We start from the raw sequence: 23579 nt of genomic DNA, 5'->3' as shown, positions 1-23579 counted from the left end.
ACCCCTTTAAACATAAATATTGAATAAGGCTTTTCCACTAACTGCAGTAAACTAAATTGTAGTGTTTACTTCACAAAGTAAAAATGCACTCACGCAATGAATGAGAAAACACATAATATACTAAAAACTGTAACAAAGCAAATGAATAACATATTTAATGCATTTAGTGGCTGATGGTTGTTTTCGTTTAGTGAAAATTGGTCTAACAACCAGAGGGTGAAGCTACTACAGTCCTGGTTGCTGAGCAGGAGCCTGAAGCAGACAGCCATGATAGCTGCTACATGGGGATATGGAGCCTGTTTCTGTGCTTTGCTCGTTCGACGACTGCACTGGAAAAAGGGAGGCTCAGGAATGAGAGGGCCAGCCAAGACCCAGTTAGATATTTTGGCACGCGTAAATACAGTCAAATAATTTTCTGAAGTGGACCAAATAAATGTCTGAAGTGGACTAGGGTGAACAACAAGCATCTAAATAGCAACCTTAAGGAAATATTGGTTACAGGAGAGGAATAATTATTTGAAGAAGTTAAATAATATTAGTAAACTGTAAAAATACATTCACCATTAGGTTATGGAGTGTACTGACACTTATGGGAATGAATGTGCATACCGAGCGTGTGACTAAAGTCTATTGATTGAGGGCAGCTTACATACAGAGTGAGTTGTAAACACGGGAGGAGAAGGGTTAAAGTACAGTGAACATTTGCTCCTGTATTATGGCATGTGGTCAATAAATATTGCTTGTTAGGAGACACAAATACCCTGTAGATAATGACGACCTTTCAACCATAATGAAGGGCAACTACTTTTACAAAAACCTGCCTACTTCTTCCTGAAAGAAACCATAATAAAAATTTTAAAAAATTAAAAGCTTAGCCCCAGGACTGAATGTATCACTGCTGTGCACCAAGTTCTGTGCAGCTGGATGTCTTTGAGATCGGTGCAGTCTGTGTCATTTACAATGCCTTTGATGATCTCAGACAATAATCCACAGAGAAAATGACAGTGTGATTTGCCACTAGAAACAACAGTTTCAATTCTGCCCTTCTCTTTTTGTCGTTAACCTCCAACACGGGTGCTACTTGGAAGCAGTTTGTTATTTTATTGAAAGCAGAATGTGGAGTAGCATTATTAATATGTTTCATCTTAATGAGAAGCCATTGGCTGTGTCTCCTGGATTGGCAATTAGCCACCCTAAAAAAAGAAAACTTTACTAGCGATGTACTTTGTTTAAAGATACATTCTATTAAATTACTTATTTTAAAAAACGATGGAAACTTTAAAATATCAGCATGAATCTAAAGCTCTGTATTTTTTTTTGAAAATAAGCCATTTATAAGGGGGTTCCTCTTAATTATGCTACAATTTGGAGGGGTTGTTTTTTATTAGCTGTGAACAAGTAGCTTTCTAATATATTAGCCTAAATATTTCCTTTTTAGAGGTTAGTAAATATAACTTGAATATTATTATTATACTTTGGATTGCTGGGTTTTTTTTCCCCAACATTTTCTTCCCCTTTAAGAATTCAATTGATCCCTGCTAGCCATTTAGTAGTAAAATTAGTTTAATGTTTTGGTGTGTGCAGAACGAAGACACTGCCTGCAAACGAGGGTGCAACATTTTAATAAGAGATATATATTTAATTTGAAAAACAATAATTGCAGGACACTTTATTGCAATCATTATTTGTAACTGTATTAACATTAATACAGACTAGTCATTTATTAAAATGTTGTGCTCTCATTTCAGTGTTCTTCATTCTGCATTTAATGAGAAAGTAAAAGCCTATTTAATTGTTTCACATTAAAACCCTGTAAATTAAAGTTTACTATTATTAAAATAACCATTTTACATGACGGTCTGGTCTCACTAACATCTTATAACAACAGTGTTTTAATCTACGATCAAATGATACCTGCTTACATATATTGAAACACAGTTCAATTTGTTTAATGGCACTTTTACGTTACTGTAATAATTAACATATTGCCAGTTAGGTTTGCCGATACAAAATGTACAGCAGATAAATTGGCCAAAGCCAAATGAACACAATGCTGTCTCACATATTATAGACAGTTAACACTGCAGTCTCACATATAGACAGTGTCGTCGAAAGGGCCAAAATTATCAACTGGCCGTATCTTTGGATACTAACAGTTTAAATAAGGTTTAAACAAATCTTTTTTGAAATGTATTTTTTTGTTGTTTTGTTTTTATTGTAATGATAAGATATATTAAAGCCAAAATGCAACTGTCACGTGTTAGTACAGTAATAACGCAGTCGCAGATGAACAGCCAGCTTCTCTTGTCAGATCTAATGAAGGACTGTGGTCGAGCTCCAACAATTCGCATGGTTAGACATCCAGAAACTTTGCACTGGGGTGGGTAGAAAATACACCACATTATTGCTTTGTTTACAATGGGAAACTGTGCTGTGTTCAGCATATTTGTGCAATAAAATGCCAAACAATGTGAAGCAGTTGGTTGTACTAACTGAAGGGAAACAAGCCTTCATTTCACCAATTTCCAAAGGACAAACTTAAAAAGAAAAAGTGGATAAATGCCTTAAAAAAGCTAAGGAGAGACAGGTCCAAGTGGCAGCCTGTGTCGGGAAGCCCCGCCCCTACTATATATGGTGCGCTATTCTTATGATTTATCTGTACTTGTGTGTGTGTGTATATATATTTATTTATTTTACAGTCTGCTCTTCAGTGATTATATACACACACACACACACACACACACACACACACACACACAGTACCTCGAAAAAGTATTTGCCCCGTCTGATTTTCTGCATTTTTGCATATTTTTGACACTGAATGTTATCACATCTTCAACCAAAATCTAATATTAGATAAAAGGGACCCTGAGTGAACAAATAACATAAAAGTTTGATACTTATTTCATTTATTTATTAAAGAAAGTCATGCAACACAAACTCGTTTCAGGTCTGCCACAACGTCTCAATAGGGTTCAGGTCTGGACTTTGGCCATTCTAAAACTTTTAATTTCTTGTTCTTCAACCATTCTGAAGTAGACTTGCTTGTGTGTTTCGGATCATTGTCTTGCTACATGACCCAGCTGCGCTTCAGCTTCAGCTCACGGACAGATGGCCTGACACTCTCCTGTAGAATTCTTTGATTCAGAGCAGAATTCATGGTTCCTTCAATGATGGCAAGTTGTCCAGGTCCTGATGCACCAAAGTATCCCCAAATCATGACACTACCACCACCATGCTTGACCGTTGGTATGAGGTTCTTACTGTGGAATGCAGTGTTTGGTGTTCGTCAGACATAACAGGGCCCATGTTGTCCAAAAAGTTCCACTTTTGACTCATCTGTCCACAGAACATAGACTCATCTGTCCATTTTTCCAGAACTTTTGAGGACCATGTGCTTTTTGGCAAACTTGAGACGAGCATTCATGTTCATCTTAGTGAGCAGTGGTTTCTGCCTTGCTACTCTGTCATGAATCCCATTTTTGCCCAGTGTCTTTCTGATGGTGGAGTCATGAACACTGATCTTAGCCGAGGCGATCCTGACGATCCCTGGATGTTGTTCTAGGGGTCTTTGTGACTTCCTGGATGATTTTACACCTTGCTCTTGGAGAGATTTTAGTAGGACGGCCACTCCTGGGAAGATTCACTACTGTCCCAAACTTTCTCCATTTGGACAATATGACTCTAACTGTGGTTTGGTGGAGCCCCAGAGCCTTAGAAATGGCTTTGTAACCCTTTCCAGACTGATAGGCATCAACAACTTTTTTAGAGGTCTTCAGAAATTTCTTTTGATCGTGGCATGATCTGCCTCTAGAACCAGTGTGCTGACAACTTCACTCTGATGGTAAGGGCCAAAGTTAGTCAGATTTATATTGGGCAGGGCTGGCCCAAATCAGGCCTGATTGTTAACCAAAGTATTCAAACAGCTGACCCTAATTATCCCTTTAATTGTGTTGAGTTAACTTTTTCACACCTGAAGATTGCATGTTTGATTACCTTGCACATCAAACAAATGAAAGAAGCAACAAACTTTGGTGTCATTTTTTCTCTTAGACCCCCTCTATATACTACTAAACTACTACATATATTTTGTTTTGTGCGGACAGACAAGCCGAAAAAGCCAGTCTCATAAAGTGTAGCTGGTGTGGATTGGGTTGAGTCCCCATCCTGGTAAAGCTTGTGGGAATGTGGCTGGAGCATTAATATGGAAATTGTTTAATGGGTAATTAAGGCTCCAGCCACAGATATAAAAGACCCACTCCAAGCTCATTATTCAAGAATGTTTTGAGTAGAGAACGAGAGTGGAGACAGGAGGTAAAGAGAAATAACTGAAAATGTACTAATTGCTAGGGCATGCTGGTTTATACACCAGCATCTCAGTTTCACCCCACTACTTCCTGCGACTGTGTTTCTGATCTAACTTCACCCGTGCAGTCATCTCTTCACACATCCATTTGCAGAATCCAGGATTTTTATTATAAAAATAATAATTTATATAGACCTAGGATACATACCTATTGGCACTATCACTATATATAGGTTGACCCATTCTTTTGCTAGTATGAACTAGACTAGGTATTATTAAGTAGGCCTTTCAGGACAAGTTTACATAGATTTTCTATTGATATGCATATGCATCTCATGCACATTTAAACAAAAACAAGCAGTAACTTAACTAATATTATCACTTTTATTATTATTATTATTATGAAATAATTATAATAATAATAAACTTAATTATTATAATTTTATTATCTGTGCATGTTGCTGAGATCACACTCTAGTCTTATAATCATCATCAGTATAGTATTGTATACAGAGATCACTAATGACTGACCTGACTGACAAATGTTTGCAATAATATAATAATAATAATATAATATATTATTATAATATGCATCCTTTTCATCTTTACAGTAGATGATGATATATATATATATATATATATATATATATATATATATATATATATATATATAATATATATATATATATATGATATACTCCCCCCAATGATCCACACATCGGCTGGGAGATTGTAGGGGCAGATATCGATGTTTGCAGCCGATAAATCTGCGGCATATCGTTCTTTTGCATTATGACAGGTTCTCCACATAATTGTACATTGCTGGAAAAAAAATTCCTCACGCTGGAATAAGCATATTATTATGAATTAGCAGTACATCAGCAAAACTCCCACAGGCTATAATGTAAGAACAGCCACTATTTTCACCACAACTGCTGGCTGGCTAAGTGGAAGTGACACGGTTTTCTGCTCTTACTCCAGTTTTTATTGGATGTGGTATATTAATCATGAGTCAATCATGGCAGAGAAAAAAAACCTGCAGTGTTTTGCTAAAACCCTCCAAAATAGACAACCTGTCAGCATAATGTTCTACCGCAAAATGTAGTTGGCAGCACTGCAGCTGTCATCCAACGGGCCAGACAATGCTCTGGCGGGAGGGATTTTGGCGTTTATTCATCAAAGTGTCATTTTCAAAATTCATTACTATGAACAGATTAAGAACAGTATAAGCACTGTTTGTGATTCATGAAATACGTATTTTGTCGTTTCCGACAACTGAACGATGTCATGTCATACCAAAAAGCGGTTGTTTTCCACAATCCTACAAATCCTAAAAAAAGTCAGTTTCCTAATTTGCATATCGTTTCGGAAAACGGAAACAATTCATCATATACTTTTGGTGTAAAGAAGGACCTTTTTTCACTCGATGACACCACCATTCTGCTGTTCTTAACACGGACAAAACGTGGACGGGGCTCAACTGTAAAGAAAAAAAAAGAGGAGTGTTAAACCATGTGTAGTGTTTTGTGTTGTGTAACAGGTAAACATCTTAGCTGTTCTGTTTTATAGTTTAGGTTCATGTGTTTAGTTATTGCTCGAATAGAGCTAGATTTGTTTTCATTTATTTTTATTTTGTAAAAATTAAAGTGCGCGCAAGCGCTTTTCCTTCAATTTCTGTGTACTGGGTCATCTTTATAGGGGCAACGAACGATCACGAGTGGCTGTCGTGTTACAATATATATTCTTCCAGATAGACAAGACTGTACTGAGGTCACCACTCTGGTAGGAACCAGAGCCCTGCGTGCAGTTGTTGATGTGAAACCATACAAAGGTTTGAATCATGCAGAATTCATCAAAGTTACCAAACAGATGGATTTCTCCTGAGAAAAGCTGTTTGGCAGACTACATAATCACTGAAGAGCAGACTGTAAAATAAATAAATAAATAAATAAATAGTTGAACCATCTGTAGTTTAGGTGAGTAGGGTCTACTATGAGTTTACTTCTAAAATAATGAATTAGAAATTAGATATGTGCAAGCTGTTGTGGCTTGTTTAGTATTTTATTGTTTTTTACTCCATACGAAGGAATAAACAAATAAGAGTAACCAAATACAAAGTATTTCTTTCTTTTTGTGTTCAGTATATGTATGCAAAGTAATTATGTTTTACTATATGTTTTACCTTTCCTCTGTAGTTTTCTACTGTCTGGCTCCTGTTACATACTAACTACATTAAGGACTGCAGCTCAAAATAACCAACACCAGTTATAACTAGACTTTAAACAAACTGTCAAAAGACTTTAGTTTATCAGTTTTATGGATTAATATCTAATACACAGTAACGCATATTGCGTGTAGGTATAATAGATATATAATTAATAAAACATCTAATTGACATTATTCAGGCCCCAACACTTTTCAAATATGTCTTGTAATGTAGCAGAGGCAGTTCTTATTTTCCTGCCCACGATCAACGTTTAAATAATATATTTAACCCATATTTATTATAAAAACTATTAGAAACTTTAAAAAGCAACAATGTTTGTATTTCAAATTTGAGATTTTGTCTTTCCCGTTTACATACGTTTTTATAACATGATCATGGTGTTCAACTAGCTCTGATAATGAAAAAATGCAGAAGGAAACAATCTCTTAAGTGTTAAATACAGATTACAATCCCAGTTTTATTTTCGTTGTTTACCACATTTTGTTCCCCATTACCGTGGAATGACTACTACATAATTCTTGACAAGGTGGGGTCTTTAACTGAGACAATAAGATAATAAGCAGCTACCATGTTTTTGCAGTTCTGATTGTCCCACTGCGGTGTCCGTCCAAGCACGTGACAGAGCCGACCAAATTAAAAAAAAAAAAAAAAAAAAAAAAAAAAAAAAGGAAGCAATCGTAAAGCTCAGTAGCCATTGTGTTAATTTATTTTCAGCTTTTTAAAAAACTCTCTGTGTCAGTACTAAAAGCAGGTATTTACTGAGGCTTACTGCATTCAGAGCAGTAGAAGAGTACTCGCTAGATCTGTCAGTGTCACTGCAATTGCAAAATAAGACAAACCGGTCGTCTTCAACTCGCACCTTAATTGTTTCTAGTCTTGCATCAACTGAGTAGGGTCATATCGTTCGCTGGAGAAAACAACAAACAAATTAAAAGTCGCCGGAAAATAAAATAATAACTTGCACAATGTCGATATTGAATATGACACTGGTGGTTAATATGTATGTGTTCTGTCTCCTGGCGTCTTTCAGCCAAGCTGCAACAACAGTATTGCCTCTGGTCATTAACACTTGGCCCTTTCGGAACGCTACTGAAAAAGGTAAAAATATGATTTATAATTACTTATATGTGATGTGATTTCCTACCGGTGTAGTGTTATAAAGTGGTACATCGGCACAATGTTGTACAGTACCAAAACTTGACCTTTGTAATGTTAGAAAATGGTATGCTATGAGATTTTGGTACAGGTGCAATCAATTTTCACAGTGGTACATTTACCATTTAATTATACATTGTTTTTTTTAGTTTTTTTTTTTTTTTTTTTAGTTTTTTTGCAAACGATTAATTATGCTCTTCTTTTTTTGCAAACTTAAACTGGAAACAGACAATCAATTTCTCAAAAATTCACGACAAACAAGACGAAATGAGAAGTCCACCGCAAAGTTTCATAAGTTAAAAAAATGTACACGACCCAATGCATTGCATACGATAAATATTCGTATACTATTATATTTATGTTTGGAAAAATATGATCAATTCAATTTAAAAAAATGTAAAAGACCAAAAACAGCACATCATACCAGATTTGAATGGGCATTTGCCCGCTTTCTTAGCAGAAGTTGTTTAGGCATGCATGTACCAATTTGTACCCTCATATCTGAAAATAAGACTACACCAGTAATGATAAAGCATATTTGTTATGACATCACTACATCCTCAGATTTTATTACCAGGCAGCACACCCCCTGCCTACCTTATTTATTTGCCTAATTTTACCTTTAATCCTGTATTCACAAAAGTTACTTTCAGACAACACACTCATGTTACTGTAATATGCCCCAAATATTGGTGTTTTACTCCTGCATATCTAGAGCTAGACGTTGCTATCGGCATCCAACTCAAGGAGCATGTTAGAGTAGTAAAATAAAGGGGTAAAATAATCCTAAGTGTAGCCAAGTATTTTGTTTTTGTGTTACTATTGTAAGCTGTTTAAATCAGTTGAGTCATGGCTCCTATGGCATAGCAGTTTACCCTTTCCACGTTTTACTACGAACTTGATTAGCCACAGTGGATAGTTAACAACCTCAGGTGTGTCTTATTAAACTAGTAAAAACAGGAATGCTATGCAATGGGAGTCTTATTGCAATCCCTGCAGTTTTCTTTAGTGAGCATGTGATATTGAAATAAAGGATAATGAAAAAGACGCAAATAGTATTTGTTCATAAAACGTCTGCCCTATACACATTTTTTTGGTCTTGTTGCTGATGTTTTTATTATTGTATTGGTTGTTTTTTTTTGTTTGTTTGTGTTTTTCTAAGCATGGGACACCTTGCAGTCAGGGGCGTCTGTGCTAGATGCTGTAGAAAAGGGATGTGCGCTTTGTGAGACAGAGCAATGTGACGGCAGTGTTGGATATGGAGGGAGCCCTGATGAGAGAGGAGAAACCACTTTGGATGCTATGGTCATGAATGGGTGAGTACTGCATTACATTTTCCTATAGTATAAATTGCAGTTTGAAGTTCTTCACAATCTCAGGAGCTGTTGCTGTGGGTGATGATGACACAGTGGTTCAACTAAATGCTTTAAAGAAATTTCAACTTTTAAAATTAATTGTCTTACCTTTAATTACAGCAATCACTTCTAGAACCACTGGTGTAGGCTAAGGACGTGTTTTACATTTACTTACATTGTCAACATCAAAAAGTTGAGTCTAGAGAAAGAACTATGAACTGTTTTCATGAAACAGATATCTTTAAAAATAAGAACCATCTCTGGAATACTTTAAAAATAAAAACAAATTTAAAAAGCCTGTCATAACCTTTTTCTGTTTCACGGATTACTTAAAATGTAATATGCAATAGATACTAAGTTTGTACCAAATTTTGTAACTACAAAAGTGGATTGTTGGATCTACTCTTTGTGTGAGAAGGTTGGAGGATTGGCCTGGTATAGTATTTCTTGACCTGGATGTTGAAAGGTTCCCACTATCGTTGTATATCGCTTAGTTTACCTGTGTGACGATGACCTCCATAACCTGCTTAGTTTATGAGATACAGATTATGAAGTACAGACATGTTTGAAAAGCATAGTCTTAGTATACAGCAGCACGCTATAGCGCTGCAAATAACAGTAAATTGTTCACTGTCATTGCATAGAGAAAAACATCTCCTAGACCAGGGATGTCCAATCCTGGTCCTGGAGGGCCAGTGTCCCTCCTGGTTTTTGTTCCAGCTGTGTCCTAAATTACTTAATGGACCAGTTTTTACCAATTATTGTTCTAATTAAGTAATTTAGGGTACAAGGAGGGACACAAGCCCTCCAGGACCAGGACTGGACAACCCTGTCCTAGACGGTCTTGAACTTCAGCAAATAACATATATTACCGCTTTTCTAGACTTGGCTACGTAGAAAGTCAAGGTATTACAATGTAGGATTCTTTGTGATTAATAAATTAAAGTGGGTTGTCAGAACTTGTCTTTACAGGCCAAGAGCACAGCTTAAAACTGTTATTTTTCTGCTGATTTCCAAATGAAATCACATCAGTAAGTTAAATATCAAACCTCGGTAGGTACGTTAAATATGTGAACTTAAGTTTTTTTGTGCTTGATGTAGCGATACTATGCAAGTTGGAGCTGTAGCAGACCTTAGACGAATCAAGAATGCCATTGGTGTGGCACGGGCTGTAATGGAGCATACCAGGCATACATTTTTAGTAGGAGAATCAGGTAATTTGACGTAGTTTAAATTTATTTTTATAGTTGCCAGGACTTCTCAAAACCTTGAATTTCCTGAAGAAATTAAGAGCATAGAAGATGGTCATATCTTGAATAATTTAAACAGAAACATCACATACATTTACTGTTATATATATATACACACATACACACACACAGTACTGTGCAAAAGTTTTAAGCAGGTGTGAAAAAATGCTGTAAAGTAAGAATGCTTTCAAAAATAGACATGTTAATAGTTATATTAATCAATTAACTAAATGCAAAGTGAGTGAACAGAAGGAAGGGATTTTATAGGCATATAGTCAGGTGTATGATTAAACAATTATACCAAACAGGTGCTAATGATCATCAATTCAATATGTAGGTTCAAACACAATCATTAACTGAAACAGAAACAGCTGCGTAGGAGGAATAAAACTGGATGAGGAACAGCCAAACTCAGCTAACAAGGTGAGGTTGCTGAAGACCGTTTACTGTCAAAAGTCATACACCATGGCAAGACTGAGCACAGAAACAAGACACAAGGTAGTTATACTGCATCAGCAAAGTCTCTCCCACACAGAAATTTCAAGGCAGACAGGGGTTTCCAGATGTGCTGTCCAAGCTCTTTTGAAGAAGCACAAAGAAACGGGCAACGTTGAGGACCATAGACGCAGTGGTCGGCCAAGGAAACTTACTGTAGCAGATGAAAGACACATCATGCTTGCTTCCCTTCACAATCGGAAGATGTCTAGCAGTGCCATCAGCTCAGAATTGGCAGAAAACAGCGGGACCCTGGTACACCCATCTACTGTCCGGAGAAGTCTGGTCAGAAGTGGCCTTCATGGAAGACTTGTGGCCAAAAAGCCATACCTCAGACATGGAAATAAGGCCAAGCGACTCAACTATGCACGAAAACACAGGAACTGGGGTACAGAAAAATGGCAGCAGGTGCTCTGGACTGATGAGTCAAAATTTGAAATATCTGGCTGTAGCAGAAGGCAGTTTGTTTGCTGAAGGGCTGGAGAGCGGTACACGAATGAGTGTCTGCAGGTAACAGTGAAGCATGGTGGAGGTTCCTTGCAAGTTTGGGCCTGCATTTCTGCAAATGGAGTTGGGGATTTGGTCAGAATTAATGGTCTCCTCAATGCTGAGAAGTACAGGCAGATACTTATCCATCATGCAATACCATCAGGGAGGCATCTGATTGGCCCAAAATTTATTCTGCAGCATGACAATGACCCCAAACATAGAGTGAAAGTCATTAAGAACTATCTTCAACGTAAAGAAGAACAAGGAGTCCTGGAAGTGATGGTATGGCCCCCACAGAGCCCTGATCTCAACATCATCAAGTCTGTCTGGGATTACATGAAGAGAGAGAAGCAACTGAGGCTGCCTAAATCCACAGAAGAACTGTGGTTAGTTCTCCAAGATGTTTGGGCCAACCTACCTGCCAAGTTCCTTCAAAAACTGTGTGCAAGTGTACCTAGAAGAATTGATGCTGTTTTGAAGGCAAAGGGTGGTCACACCAAATATTGATTTGATGTACATTTATCTTCTGTTCACTCACTTTGTATTTTGTTAATTGATAAATCTAAACTATTAACATGTCTATTTTTGAAAGCATTCTTACTTTACAGCATTTTTTCACACCTGCCTAAAACTTTTGCACAGTACTGTGTGTGTGTCTCTCTCTATCTATCTATCTATCTATCTATCTATCTATCTATCTATCTATCTATCTATCTATCTATCTATCTATCTATCTATATACTGATGCACAAAATAAATTAAACTCTTGGGTCTAATGGATTTAATCAAATATTTTAAACATATCAAACAAAATCACAGAAAATGTGAACAAAAATACAAATCAAAGAATTGTAAGTTTTCACTATGCAGTGTGACCCTCTGTCAAAATGAAAACATTACAAACTTAGTATCAGGTATGACCTCCCTGAGCATTAACACAGTCCTGGCAGTATTGATGCATAGACCTGATCAGCCTCTGGATAGACTGCTATGGGATGTTCCGCCACTCTTCCTGAGCAGCTGCAGCTAGCCGGCAAAGGTTGGCTGGTCACGGTTGTATCCTGTGGATGGCACTGGTGATTTGGTCCCACAGGTGTTCTTTCGAACTCGGGTCAGGAGAAAAAGCTGGCCACGGCAAGGCCTCAACATTGTTTTCTTGAAGTTGTGAAATTTTAATCGCTGTTCTTGCATTGGTTATTTATCCAGATTCTTAATCAACTCATTTTGGCAATTTTAACTTCACTCAAATACTAAACACTGAGCACCTGGCGTTTTTATGAAATCACATGACTTAAGCTCAGTATTTTGTTATCCCAAAGAACAATACTACTCAAGCAATAATTAAACAATACGCTCAAGACAACGTAAAAGTTTCACGTAGTGCATCAGTGTGCATGTATGTGTGTTTATAATTATATATCTATATATCTATATATATATAATAATATATTATACATATAATTATATATAGAATAATATCTATATATATATACATATATAATTACTACATTTATTTACAAACTAACTGCATTTGATTTACAACATTTACTTTTTTCCAAAGCATCCATTTTTGCTGAAAATATGGGGTTTGTTGCTGAAGATTTGACGACAAACACCTCACTTGCGATGCATACAAAGTGGCTAAATGAAAGATGCCAGCCAAATTTCTGGGAGGTAAGTGTTATTTTTATTTTATTTATTTTTATTTATTCCCTTTTTGCTGCATAATGTATACATAATATTTTCTATCCTATATCTCATTAAAAAAGTTGGAAACACAACACATTATTGATAGCCAAAAAGGACCATACTTGTCAGTAATATTAGTACAGGTTTTTCCTAAATAACTTTCTAAAGAATAATTTGAAACAAAAATCTAATCATGGTAAATTAGTAGGCAACCCAATGTGAACTGCACGTTATCATCTATGTATACTAACTATGTACATTTTTCCTCGCAATAATTGACAGGGTGTTTCACCTGACCCTTCAAAATCATGTGGTCCATACAAACCTACGAGTGTGCAACAAAGATGGCGAAAGCAAATTATTAATATTCATAATCATGACACTATTGGTACAGTACATGTTTTGCATTTTATTTTAAATCTAAAATCCTTTCCTTTTTGTCTGTCTTTCTATGAAGTGTATTTTAGATCTTCATTAAACACTTTCTGTGTAAGCCTCTGATTTAATTATGTTATAAGTACCTTAAGTATCTTATAAGTATAAGAAAGCTGTCACCACTTTAATCTTGTGTAGCAGTATCTCATGCGTAGAACATATTGCACTTCCACCATAGACTAATTCGAGTTTATGGAAGTAGTAGAATAACTGTGGGACATTTCAATAGGCTTACAAAAAAGCTTTGCTATGGAACTGACAATGGGTGATAGACAGCAGAGGACTATGTTATTAAACTGCTCTGCAAGCGTATGAGAATTTATAAAGTTATGTGTGAATCTTTTTTTATTGTTATTATTGTCTAGGAATGATTGTGATCAATAAGACAGGGCATGTCGCTGCTGGAACATCAACTAATGGAGCAAAACATAAGATTCCTGGGTGTGTAATAAACAATTCTGTTGACGAATTCTGAATTCTAATTGTGTTTTCAATGTTTTGCTTTCAAGAAATTCTATAATTGGTCGTACTGGTGTAAAATGTTACAATTTAAAGAAGCAATTTTTTCTATAAATTACTAGATACAGTTCTGATGTTCTTAAATGTACAATCTCGGTGAAAAGTTTTAGAACACTCCCATTTTCCAGTTTTTATTGAAATTTAAGCAGTTCAAGTCCAGTGAATAACTTGAAATTATACAAAGGTAAGCGGTAAACTGCCAGAGGTTAAAAAAAAAAGTTTAGGTTACCAAAAACTGAAAAATAATGTACATTTCAGAGTTATACAAAAAGGGCTTTTTGAGGGAACAGGTAATGTGTTAACAACTTATAGCTGTTCTGCAGCAATGGAAGTAAATTAAGCCTTGAAAGTTGATGCCAACAATTCCTACAGGTGTCCCAACTTTTGTTGATTACTTACAAACCCTCTGTCTATAAAAGCAGTGTTGGAACAGACTATGTTAGTACACCCTCTTAAGCTTTATTTGGACAGTATCGTACTGTAGGAAGTAGTATATTGCTATCATAAAGGCGAGAAAAAGGCAATTAACAAAGGAAGACAGACAGACCATTATAACCCTTAAGTATAGGTCTTTCCTTTAGAGAAATTGCAAATAAAGCCAAGGTGTCAGTGTGTACAGTTTCCTACACCATCAAAAGGCACTTGGAAACTCTGATAGGAAGAGGTCTGGCAGACCCAAAGCCACAACAGAATCAGAAGACAAGTTTCTGAGAGTCAACAGCTTGCGTGGTAGGCGGCTCACAGGACAACAGCTTCAAGCACAGCTTAACACTGGTCGAAGTAAGCAAGTCTGTTTCAACTGTGAAGAGAACACTTCGAGCTGCAGGTTTGACAGGTCGAGTGGCAGTAAGAAAGTCATTGCTAAGATGGCAAAATAAGAAAAAGAGGCTTGCCTGGGCCATGAAGCACCGCCAGTGGACTACTGAAGACTGGAAGGTGGTCTTATGGCCCGATGAATCAAAATTTGAGAATTCAGTTCATTTCGCCGGGCTTTTCTACGCCGTCGAGTAGGCGAAAGGATGGTTCATAGGTGTGTGACACCAACTGTCAAACATGGAGGAGGAAGCGTGATGGTCTGGGGCTCTTTTGTTGGATCCAGAGTCAGCAATTTACACAGAGTGAGTGGCACCCTAAACCAAAACGGCTACCACAGCATTTTGCAGCGCTATGCAATACCCTCTGTTATACGCCTAGTTGGTCAGGGGTTCATCCTACAGCAAGATAATGACCCAAAACATACCTCCAGGCTATGTCAGAACTACCTTTGAAGAAAAGAACAAGACGGTAGGCTTCAAATCATGGAATGGCCATCACAGTCTCCAGACGTAAACCCCATTGAGCTGTTTTGGGATGAACTGGACAGAAGGTTGAAAGCAAAGCAATCTACAAGTGCAACAGATTTGTGGGAACTTCTGCAACAGTGTTGGGAATAACTTTCCGAACAATATTTGATTTCAGTTGTAGAAAGAATGCCACGAGTGTGTTTGGCTGTTATATCTGCAAAAGGTGGCTACTTTGAGTAAAAAATTTTGATTAAATTTTGTTAAAACGATTCCATGATTTCTTTTTTATCTCCAATTGTTTATTTGTTCTGTGCTTTAATTTCAGAGTAGATTGAGACATTAAACTGCGTAAATTTCAATAAAAACTGGAAAAATTGAGGTGTTCTAAAACTTTTGACCGGTAGTGTATATGATTGTGACGGTTTCAATGTACTGTTTGTGTCGAATCAGCGGATCATTAACACTGCCTAAGTCAGTGTACATTTAAGTGGCATCTGCCATTGCTGCATAATTCGGCAATAATGACTTAAAGCAGTGATCTAATCCTGTACGGTGTTTCTGTTAAACAGGTGGGTTGTAACATAAGATTGATATCCAACTCATCGTTTTTTTTTTTTTTTTGTTGTTGTTTTTTTTTTAACATCTGTCCACTCATTGTAATGTCACTACAAAAATATTTTTTTTTTAAATTATCACATTATGTGACAAAGCCATCTGAAGCTTGTTGCACAATTAACAGGTGTCATGAGTTGGATTAAAATATACAAGTAAAAACAAGTTGAGTGAATTTCTATTATTTTGGACCAATAATACAAACTGAAAATTGAAGCCCTATGAGCATCAACTGCAGCTGCAGTAGCTAACTTTCAACACAGTTGTACTCACTCCTGTCCAGAATCTTTTCCAGCCAGGTCTTTTATTAATGTGAACTGCACAGAGTCCTGTTTCAACTTGAGCTTTAATCATTTAGTTAACCTGATTTGAAAAAGGTCCTGGGTTGAACTAAGCCTTAGGGAGTACCACTGTGGATATGCACACAAACTCAAAAATGAACCAATAGTAATGGCTAAACACAGTATAGGTTTTATGTACTAGTGGTCTTCTAAGATAAAAACAAAACCAAAAAAAAAAAACTTATGAAGTGTGTTTCTCATACTGTAGCTCAAAAGCCTCCAGTTATGAGGTGAAAGACATAAAAGGTTAACACACAAAATGTTTGTTGATGCTATAACTATTGAAGCATTTTCATTTTTGGTATTCTCCATCAGTGGTCTTCAAACTTGAAAATTTCCCATGTGCTTGATTGATTAATGTATTTCTTTGTGTTTTCTTCTTCTTGTATGATAGCCGTGTAGGAGATTCACCAATCGCTGGAGCAGGGGCCTATGCTGACAGCACAGTTGGAGGTGCAGCTGCTACTGGGGATGGGGATGTTATGATGCGATTCCTTCCAAGGTTTTCAGGCTTGTAAAATAAATATGATAAGACAATTTTAAGTAGATTTTTTAACTTGAGTGACATGACATAGTAAAGCCTGCTCAAACAGCAGAACGGGTATACTTGTTAGCTGGTGGTTTACTCAAGTATTTCCTCACAATGAGCGGGGTGTTCTGATAATGCTACCTACTTGCATTGAATGTTCAGCTTATTCAGTTCCAGTGAAAACCTCAATGATTTTACTAAGCTTCTAACTGAAACGAAAACCTCACCACTATTTAAACTATTACACATTTTTAACATGTCTAAGGCAAGCGTGCACCACTTAAAAAAGAAATACTTTGTAGAATCAAATTGAACATAGTCACCTGAAGATCATGAAAATATTTTTTTGTCACATCACTAATGTCTACCTATTTCTAGCAAAATAATTGCAATTTGGCAATCCAGGGAGTGAGTTGATGTGGAATTTGCTACAATTGTTTTTTTCTTTGTGTTTCTTGCATTAGTTACCAAGCTGTGGAGTACATGAGAGAAGGAATAGACCCGACCACAGCATGCAGGAAAGTTATCGACAGAATTAAGAAGTATTATCCTGGTTTCTTTGGTGCAGTAATCTGTGCAAATACAACTGGTGGTTATGGTAAGTTGTGAAGAAGGCAATGGAGAGTTTCCCTTAAAAACACTAACTTAAAGCACAAAATTGTTTAAGATGCTGTTCAGTGCAGGTATTTTGTTTTCTAGCAAAATCTGATGAATTGGGATGGTGTCTTGTGGAGAGAGCACTGCAAATTTACTGTGCCTGTTATGTGTAAAATGTATTTTAACCTACAGTACTACTGCAATTCGAAAATGGTTAAAAATTGAACATGACTACTGAGTAAAATACAGTCCTAAAAACAATTGGATTTGCTTTGTATCCTGTATTTATAGTCTGGTTATCAAAAAAATAAATACAGTAGTATAAAGTCTTAGTAGTCTTTTTATTGTGGCATAGAAAAGATATCTATGTGTCCTACAAAGTCGGCTAAACCAATATATACTAGCATGTACTAAATTAAGTTTGGGTTTAATTAATTTCCTGTGTTTTGAGTATTATACATTTTTTTTTAAATTTAAAATGGTTTCAAGCACTTAACATTAGTGTTACCGAACACCCTTTAGTGTTTACAACAGAATTGTATACATTTCTGAAATATCTTTGTTTCCACGATTGCAGTTCCTAGCATGTCAACACAGTGTAGTGTATAATAACTACCAACGTAGAATATGTGTCAATAGATAGAGCTGCACATTTGCAGATTGTTGCTGGTGATTATTTGACACATACACTCAGCACTCCAGATAAGCTGCGTACTGGGTGTTTTAGGTATTGAAAAAATATCTATTACGTGTGATATTTAAATGTAATGCTTAAAGAATTTGCATAGCAATTTTGCTATATAGCTTGAGTTTGCATATTACACCGTGTAACAATTTTTTTTTTGTGTTCCTGGGTAGTAAGTGTTATTTCCTAATTGCTTATGCCTCAAAAGTATAGAAAATGGCTATTATTCCCCACAAACTTTGCTTTTGTGACCAGGACAGTGATATTTCAAAATATCACTATTTCCAATGGGAAAACGGGCAAATGTGTGTCTCTTCGTTCACATGAGTCAGAACAAAACAACATATGAATCCAAATTAACATGTATTTATACTAAAGTAATACAAAATTGACTACAAAAGATTCCGAAATCTCGGAAAACTACTCGCTTCTAAATCTTTTGTAGTCATTTTTGTAGTCACAAATGAAAAAAAATAAAAAAAATAATGCATTTTAATTCCAGGCTATAAGGCAACAAAAGGTGAATTTTTAAAAATGGGTTGTAGACTTTCTATAGGCACTGTGTGTGTGTGTGTATATATATATATATATATATATATATATATATATATATATATATATATATATATATATATAAAAAATAAAATTAGCCAGAAGTCGTGAATCAGTGTTGAAGCAACAGAACCCAGAACCATTCGTAATGATTGCAGACAGCATAAAACGTGTTGGGATAATGAACAATATAGGCACGCTTTTTGTTCTTAAACTATAAACCTTAATAAATCTGGCCATTGAACATTTATTTAAGCAAGTTAAAAATATTTGTTTTAAACTGAATGATAACCTTTTGATGATATTCTCCTTTTGGTAACCTATTTCTTCCCTTATCCATTTACCTGTTGTAGGTGCTGCATGTAACAGAGTTTCAGGATTTGACCAGTTTCACTTCATGGTTTACAACTCGGCAGTTAATAAGCCACTTCAGTTGGTGGTGGATTGTATTTAACATTTACTTCATAGTAAAAAAAAAAAAGAGAAATCATCCTGCACTTTTTAAATATTATGAGTCTGATCCAAACGCCAGCCAGCTAGTACCATTTGTTTGTTTGGTACTGAAACTTGAGGTGATTATTCAACACAAATTGTCTGTTGCATCCCACTAATAATCAAACCTTTTCAGGTTTAAACTTAAAATATACCTTTAATGATTAATAGTTTATTGAATTAATAATGTGGCCACAAGGCATTTGTAGAGATTGTTTTAAGAGTAAGGTGTAGCCACTGAATCTGTCTATTTTGCCAAATAATGTAAATGTGGATGCTGAAAACAGTTTTTTTCTATAATAAAGTAGAAAAAAAAATCTGTATATATTTTGGCTTTTTTTTCTTTTTTTTAAATAGAACATTGCATATACAGTACATCAGTGGTTCTCAATCTGTGGTCCGCCGTCTCCCTTCATGTTGTCTGTGGAAAGGTTATATAATTACAGAAAGGAAGTGGCAGCATAGTTTATAGATCCTATTGCAAACCCAAAATTTGAGAACTTAAAAACTCAGCTACAGAAGCAGGGACTAAAAAGCATACATGGAGAATATCTCCAAGTTAAAAGAAAAGGTCTAAACTCAGTCATATATAATTTTGGAGCGTCTTAAATGTATTCTTTACTAGGGAGTTTTCCTGTATTGCGCTCACGTGCACTCAACACAGCATCTTGTAAAGTAAGGGATAACACACGACAGGGTGTGCGTTGTGTTGCATTAACATATTGCTGTAGTTGGATTGGAGGTACAAAACTAAGCAACATAGTGCACAAGCTCTGCAGTGTTATCCCGCGTATAAAATGGATTCAATAAAAAAAATATAAAAAAAAAAAAAAAAAAAAAAACTTTGCTTCGGAGACAAAACCCTCAAAGACGGTTATATTTGGGTTGTTAAACTGCAGGTTTTCAAAGTTTCCATTTATTGTAATTAATTAAAATGAATGAAGTCTCCATGATAGTCTCAGTCGCTCCTTAAACAGAGCTGACATAACCCGCAATGTTAGCCTTGTTAGTGACCAGGCATTTAAAAATGCCAATCATGTATTTTTTGTTAATAATGAAAAGATACAGAAAAGGAGGCAAAGGCAAAATTCACTGTCCATGCATTACTACCACTGACCTGGAGAAGCTAATACAAAAATACATTATTGCCATTTTTTTTTTATTCTTGGTGACTAATACCTCATTTCCATGGACAGCCAACTCGAGTATGCTCGAATTGGTCTGAATTCTCCCAGAACTCAGGTTGGTGAAATAGGAGGTGTTATCATGCTTTTCTGAGTTACCGAAGTTATCATGAGTTGGGTAGAAAATACTTGCGAGTTAAAGGCCAAGACGTGCATTCACTGCAGACAGTATTAGTCAAATTGTAACCAAAATGCCTTGTTATACTTACGTTCTCACCCCCTACACATTTAATGATGCAATTTCCTCCCAGCCCGAATTCAGACCTTAGAATTCAGGCCCAGCCGAGGAGTGAAATCTGCCCGAATTGGGAGCCAACTTGAGTAATTTAAAAACATGGAAATGGAGCTCACGGTGGGGGGTGGGGGGAGCTGTTTATGGAGCGATTGAGACCAGCACATAACACAATTGAGTACTCTTGACCAGCTGAATTACGCACTGAAGCACAAATTATCGTAACGGACTATTTAGAACTTCAAGACAAACTGTTTTTAAGTCTGTTACTATTTCTTTATGTTTCATCAAATCAATAAAAACATCGGCTACCGAAGCATTTGTTTTCTTCGATTTCATGAAGTTTTTGACTTGTTAAATTTCTGTGTTGCTTGCTTTTTAATTTTTTTTCTTGTAATTGTATGCACTTGTACACCGTTATGCCTCTGAAAAGATAAACTGTGACGAAAGGAGTGTCACTAATTTTTTAAAACTTTAAAAGACTTCTCACAGCAGTGTGTATATTTATTGCGAGTTTAATATGTTGTGTATTGATGATTTATGAATTGAACTGTGCTTCGGCAAAAATAAGTGCATTGTACAGTACTATATAACTGCACGGTAAAAAAAATCTAGAAAAGTAAACTAGAACCATTCTTTAAAACTCCAATTTTAAAACAGCTTTGCTGACAGAAACAGACCTACCCATTGCACTGAAACAAATAAAGGTAAGTACGGTTATTCTTAGTATTATAGTGTTTTTTTTTTTTTTTGTTTGTTTTTTGTTTGTTTTTTTATGTGCATATTAAAACAGTGGGTTGACATAGCGTAACTATTTTATCAATTTTGTATGTGTTTGAATAAAATCATTAACCTGTTTTAACAAGAGACATGGTGGCATTTTTTGTGATTTATTTATTTTTTTAAAATGTTGGATAGTGGTGGATATTTTTTAATACAACCAGTGTTAATTCCAATTTGATTAAGACATTCCAAACAGCCAAACCATTGGCTCGGTGTAGCAGTTAGAACACAATACAAATACAATATTATGCAGAAACATACAGAACACCTGATCACTAGATGAAAAGTTTATATATAAAAAATATTTAGGTAAAGTCTAAATTTACAAACCAAGTCATAACCTATATCAGTAGGACGATCAAAAAAAAAAACAATGCCAACACAGAACTGTGATATACAATAATAAATAAATAAAATAAATCTGGTCTGATGAATTCTGGTTCCTGCTGTTTCACGCTGATGGGAGAACTAGGGTATGGAGAAAACCACATGAGTACATGCATCCATCAGGCTGGTTGTGATGGTGTGGGGTGTGTTTTCATGGCACACATTGGGCCCCTTGATAAAAGTGGAGTAACGTTTGAATGCCACAGGATATCTGAACATCATTACCAATCAGGTGCATCCCTTCATGGCAGCAGTGTATCCATCTGTTAATGGATTTTTTTTAGCAGGATAATGGTTCCACGAACATGACAATGAATTCAGCTTACTGCAGTGGCCTGCCCAGTCAGCAGATCTCAATCCAATGGAGCATCTGAGGGATAAGATGGAATGAGCTATTCTGAGTAGAGATCCACTACCAGCCAACTTGACACAAACCAAACCTAGTAACAGGTGTGTATATATATATATATATATATATATAATATATATATATATATAAACCTGCCTTATAAACTAGTTTAAGAAGCCCAGCAACACTTAGGAGATTAAAACTTTATTAGTTTAATCAGCGTGTTTCGGCCAGCACATTCGTCAGGGTAATTAAAACTTACATGTAAATTCACATCAGTATAAAAAGACTTTGTAATTAGGGAGTTTAACAGACAGTTAACAGCGTACAATGAAACGTTAAGTTACTTACCGTAACCCTGGTTCCTGAATGAGAAGGCGACCACCAACGACATTGTGTCTGGGATATGCCTGCCCATTGGGTAGGTAATTTCTGAGCTCTCTGTATCAGAGCTGCCGATAGGCCCCTTCCTGGGATGATGCACTTGGTCCAGCCCATCAAGGGATTAAAACCATCATCCTGGGGAAGCCATTTCTCTTTTTCCATCGAACCTGTGAGGGTGACCGATGCGACCTCACGGTTGATGGTGGTCTTCTCTATCAGGGAACCAGCCTAATGTTCCCTTTCAATTCAAAGACGACCACCAACAACATTATATGTGGAATAATGTATACTAGAGCCGTTGCGAGGGAGAAGAAACGGCAGCATATGAGGGATGCATCAGAACCACATAACCCTATGGTTAGCGGTGTGAGCTTACACCATCAAGGACCCTTGTGCCTAATGAAGGCAGCAGGATCTACATTAAGGCGGTAGATCCTGGAGAAAGTATGTGGCGTAGCCCAGCTAGCTTCTAATTGCTGTTTCTAACATATAAAAGCACAAGCTAAGTTAGAAGAAACAATTGGGACAACCTTGGCTAGCACCAAGCAAATAGGCACAACTGTAAAAGTGGTGGGAGTCAAGGTTGCCCCAACTGTTTCTACTACCTTGGCTTGCGTTTTATATATATAGTCTTCAACTTAGGGGCTCATAGGCATCTATACATTTGTAATAGAAAATAAATTATGATCAGTTTTCATTTTCTTTTGTGGCTGATGGTACAAAGCAGATTTGCCCTTGTCAGACACTTCTGACCTCTTTTTCCTCAAAGTCTGAATAGTTGTAATTAGGACTGGTCTATCCTTTGACTAAAGTTATGCTTACTGAAGCTGCTGTCTGTGATGGAAGACCCAAAAGATTAAGTTGTAACATTAACTGAAGTCATACTTCATGAAGGGGCAGATTTGCAGTTCAGATCTGTAAAAAATAAGTGTAGAGGTTTCAAATTCAGCCTTTCTATTATATTTAAGTTCCACTTGGTAAAGGCATTGCAGGGAAACCTGATCAGGATTCTGGAAAAGTCAACTGGCTTCTCAGAAACTTCCATGTATTTGTGTTATTTTGTATGTTATTCAAAAAAACGTCTCTACTGTTGTGTTCTTACTTTCTGGTCTTGATGTCAATCATACAGTGCGCTGTTCATTCTTCCACCTCCTTTTTGGCCTCATAATTAGACTAAGTGCCTCCTCCATAAGTCCAACCTATTAAACTATATTTGACTCAAAGTTTGCTGTGAAAAATAATAATAATA

At 36.2% G+C, this 23579-nt stretch overlaps 1 protein-coding gene across 1 annotated transcript; it reads left to right on the top strand.

Annotated features, from left to right (window-relative positions):
• The first annotated feature begins 7199 nt into the window (after positions 1-7199).
• On the top strand, positions 7200-21224 carry aga (aspartylglucosaminidase). The gene is made up of 9 exons (XM_041223688.1): positions 7200-7631; positions 8851-9004; positions 10145-10257; positions 12839-12951; positions 13249-13354; positions 13767-13842; positions 16551-16658; positions 17150-17283; positions 18873-21224. The coding sequence occupies exons 1-9, from the start codon at positions 7499-7501 to the stop codon at positions 18971-18973; spliced, it is 1038 nt and encodes a 345-aa protein (XP_041079622.1). The 5' UTR covers positions 7200-7498; the 3' UTR covers positions 18974-21224.
• The last annotated feature ends 2355 nt before the right edge of the window (positions 21225-23579 follow it).

Source organism: Polyodon spathula, chromosome 2, assembly GCF_017654505.1.
Source record: "Polyodon spathula isolate WHYD16114869_AA chromosome 2, ASM1765450v1, whole genome shotgun sequence".
NCBI lineage: Eukaryota > Metazoa > Chordata > Actinopteri > Acipenseriformes > Polyodontidae > Polyodon > Polyodon spathula.
Note: the sequence above shows the minus strand (reverse complement) of the source record. Positions and strands in the feature narration are given on the sequence as shown.

Bases quoted from the DNA above. Each gene is read 5' to 3' on its own strand.
- aga (XM_041223688.1), top strand. From the start codon at position 7,499: ATGTCGATATTGAATATGACACTGGTGGTTAATATGTATGTGTTCTGT. The intron at 12,952-13,248 runs GTAAGTGTTATT...AATAATTGACAG, and splicing joins GCCAGCCAAATTTCTGGGAG to GGTGTTTCACCTGACCCTTC. The intron at 13,355-13,766 runs GTACAGTACATG...ATTATTGTCTAG, and splicing joins TCATAATCATGACACTATTG to GAATGATTGTGATCAATAAG.